This window comes from Echinops telfairi, unplaced genomic scaffold (genome assembly GCF_000313985.2).
Source record: "Echinops telfairi isolate 266 unplaced genomic scaffold, ASM31398v2 ScPeMD7_25;HRSCAF=90, whole genome shotgun sequence".
Classification (NCBI taxonomy): domain Eukaryota; kingdom Metazoa; phylum Chordata; class Mammalia; order Afrosoricida; family Tenrecidae; genus Echinops; species Echinops telfairi.
The window spans coordinates 1,497,131-1,499,865 of NW_022103922.1; the positions used below are offsets into that span (position 1 = coordinate 1,497,131).

The 2,735-nt window shown below is 67.1% G+C and overlaps 1 protein-coding gene across 1 annotated transcript in view; it reads right to left on the bottom strand.

The window, feature by feature from the left end:
* CCDC187 (coiled-coil domain containing 187) overlaps positions 1-2,735 on the bottom strand; it is a 39,221-nt gene that overhangs the window by 30,702 nt on the left and 5,784 nt on the right. The window contains exons 4-6 of the mRNA XM_045289352.1: positions 1,673-1,807; positions 372-1,285; positions 26-120 (exon numbers count right to left, since the gene is read on the bottom strand). Coding sequence (XP_045145287.1) covers positions 26-120; positions 372-1,285; positions 1,673-1,807 — 1,144 coding nt within the window. The remainder of the gene's footprint in view (positions 1-25; positions 121-371; positions 1,286-1,672; positions 1,808-2,735) is intronic.

Sequence of the window (2,735 nt, forward strand, 5' to 3'; positions counted from 1 at the left end):
CTGCCCCTGCCACCTCTACACCCACCTTCCCGGGGCCTCCTGGTCGCCCAGCACCAGGCCGGATGTCACCTTGCTCCACTGAAGCACAGGGGCGCTCCGGCTCCCTGGGGTGTCCAGGTCCTAGGGCAGAGGAGGGTTATCAGCGCCCAGGCCGGCTGGATGATCCAACACATAGCTGGACCCCCTCAGAGCCTCGCACAGGAAACAGGGCCCCCCTTGGGAGGTGACTAGTGGTGGGGTCCCTCCTGATCCCATTGCCTGGGGAGCAGAAGCAAGGGCAGGGAGCCGGAGGCCCAGCCCTGCCCCTCGCTAGAACCTCGGCCTCTACCGGAGCAGCTGAGGGCTGCCCTGCCCCCAGCTGGCATGCATACCCTGGGCTGCGCGGCGTGGGGCACAAAGGTGACAATGCTGGGGCTGTGCTGGGAGACCACAGGGGCCGGCCGCCCAAGCACAGCCTCCTTCTGCTTGCGATACACCTCCCGTAGACGCTGGCTGCGCAGCTCCAGCCCCCGAGAGGTTAAGGCCTTCTCCTCCAGCGCCTGCCGCCGCCGGGCCTGCGCTCTCTGCCGCATGAAGTCCCGCAGGGTCTCAGAGCTGTGGGGTGGGCCCGGGATGCCCCGAGCCCTGTGGCCAGAGGGCAGCTCCTCGCAAGTGGCATCCGGCCCAGGGAGGCTCCCTGTGCCCAGGGTGTCCACCGGATGCACAAGTGAGGTGCTCCGAGGCTTTTCTGGAAGGTTCCACAGTCCGTGGGTCAGGGTGTCCCGGTCTTCACAGACCCGGCCAGCTGATGTACTCCAGGGCCGCTGTGTGGAGACCTGCCCTTCGGGAGGGCTCCCGGGTCTCTGGAAGGAGGGGTCCCATGCTCTGGCCACCTGGGCCCTCTGTGGGCAGGGCGCCCACCTGGCTGAGACCCTGTAGGGCTGCGGCCCGGGGAAGCTCGGAGCCCGCTCAGAGGGGCCATCTTTGTCCACAGCCCAGGGCCTCTTGGAGAAGGTTCTTGGCATGCCCGGGGAGTCCCAGGGGGCCAGATGCCTCCTCTCTGCTGAGTCCTGCAGCCCTGGCTGTGGCTGCCCATGCTGCACCCTCCGCCTCCACGGGGGGTGCTGGGCCATGTCCAGCCTGGCCTGGATCTGCTGGCGGAGGTCTTGCAGGATGGCCATGGCGGTCTGGATGTCAGCTGGCTGGTCCTGGGAGGCCAGGCTGGGGGTGGTGGCAGACACCTGCTGGTCACTGTGGGCTGGGCTGGGCGCCAGGGAAGAGCCGGAGGGAACCTTCTTGCTGTCTTCTGCAGAGAGTAATGGGGCCGTGGGGCAGGGCATGGCCCTTGGGAGGGTGGTACCCAGGAGGGGTCAGCAGGGCGGCAGGCACTCCCCGAGAGCTTCCCTTTGACCCCTGCCCTGGTCACAAACACTTAGGGGCCTCTGGGACAGGTGTCAGGTCTGCATGACTCAGGCGGCTGAGGCTGGAAAAGCCTGGGGGAGTGGGGAGCATCCTATCACATGGCGCCCAGCCAGCCATGCTCCCCAGGGGCTGCAGGGCTGCAGAGCCCATGTCCTCCAAGGCCCGCTGACCTGAGGTGTGGGCCAGTCTCCCACTAGGACATCTGTGGAAGCCCCGGACACTGCCTCTGCCCCAGGCACTGCTGCCTCTGGCTCCCGCCCTGGTGAGGTACCTGATTCCTCTGTGGTGGCTGACTCTCTGGTGGGTGCCCGTCTTTGGCGCCCAGGGAGGGTGGGAGGAGGGCCCAGCAGCAGCTTCGCCAGGCCTTGACCTTTCCTCCAGGCGTACACGCCCACTGCATCCGCATCTTAAACGGAGAGGACACAGCTCACCGAGAGACACCCTGCCTGGCCAGGCACCTTGCGATGGGGGTGGGGGGGTGGGGGAGGGCAGGGGGCGAGGCCAGACAGGCATCCACGAGTTGGGATGTCTGTCTGAGTAGGGACAGCCGCCCAGAGGCTGCAGGGAGTGTTTGTTCTAAGGGTGGAGGCTGTCTGCTGCAGCAGGGGTGGATCCCCTTGGAGGTCCCTGAAGGTAGGCGGGGATTGCACGCGCACCCGGGGAGGAACCCGTCGGTCGCCTTGCAAACACAGATGAGCTGGCTGCGACGCAGGAAATGCCACGGATCGAGAGGCTTTACTTCGTAACCACACGCAACGCTTACCGCACACCAATATGGACACCTCCACGGTCCCACGCACACCCACCCGCTGTGGGCGCCCAGCGGGACGGGGGCTGGCCTCCCGTGGACACACCAACCACTCCGGGTCCCGCTGCCCACCCTGCCGCCCTGTGCGCAAACACGGCCTCTGTGACCCGCGGAGAGATGGTGTGGAACGAACATCCCATGTCCCGGGATCGTGCCTATGGGGGTCCCAGCCCGAGCCCCCCCTGTGGCCCCCACCTCGGGAAAGGAACCCCAATGAGGGCACCTTAAGGTAGGGACCTGCCAGAGAGGGGGCTCCCGGGGCTGGAAGGACTGCTCCAGGAAGAGCCACGCCCCCTTGGCCCAGGACCCTCGGGCCACGCCCTCCCACCGAAGCCACGCCCTCCCAACAAAGCCACGCCCTCTCAACAAAGCCACGCCCTCCCTCAGCCCCAAAGCCACGCCCTCCTCATCTGGACACTGGGGCACCACCTTCACCAAGCCACGCCCTCTCGGGGGACAGACCCTTAAAGCCACCTCCTCTAGCATCCAGGGCCCGCCCCCGGGGGTCCACGCCCTTCTTCCCTCC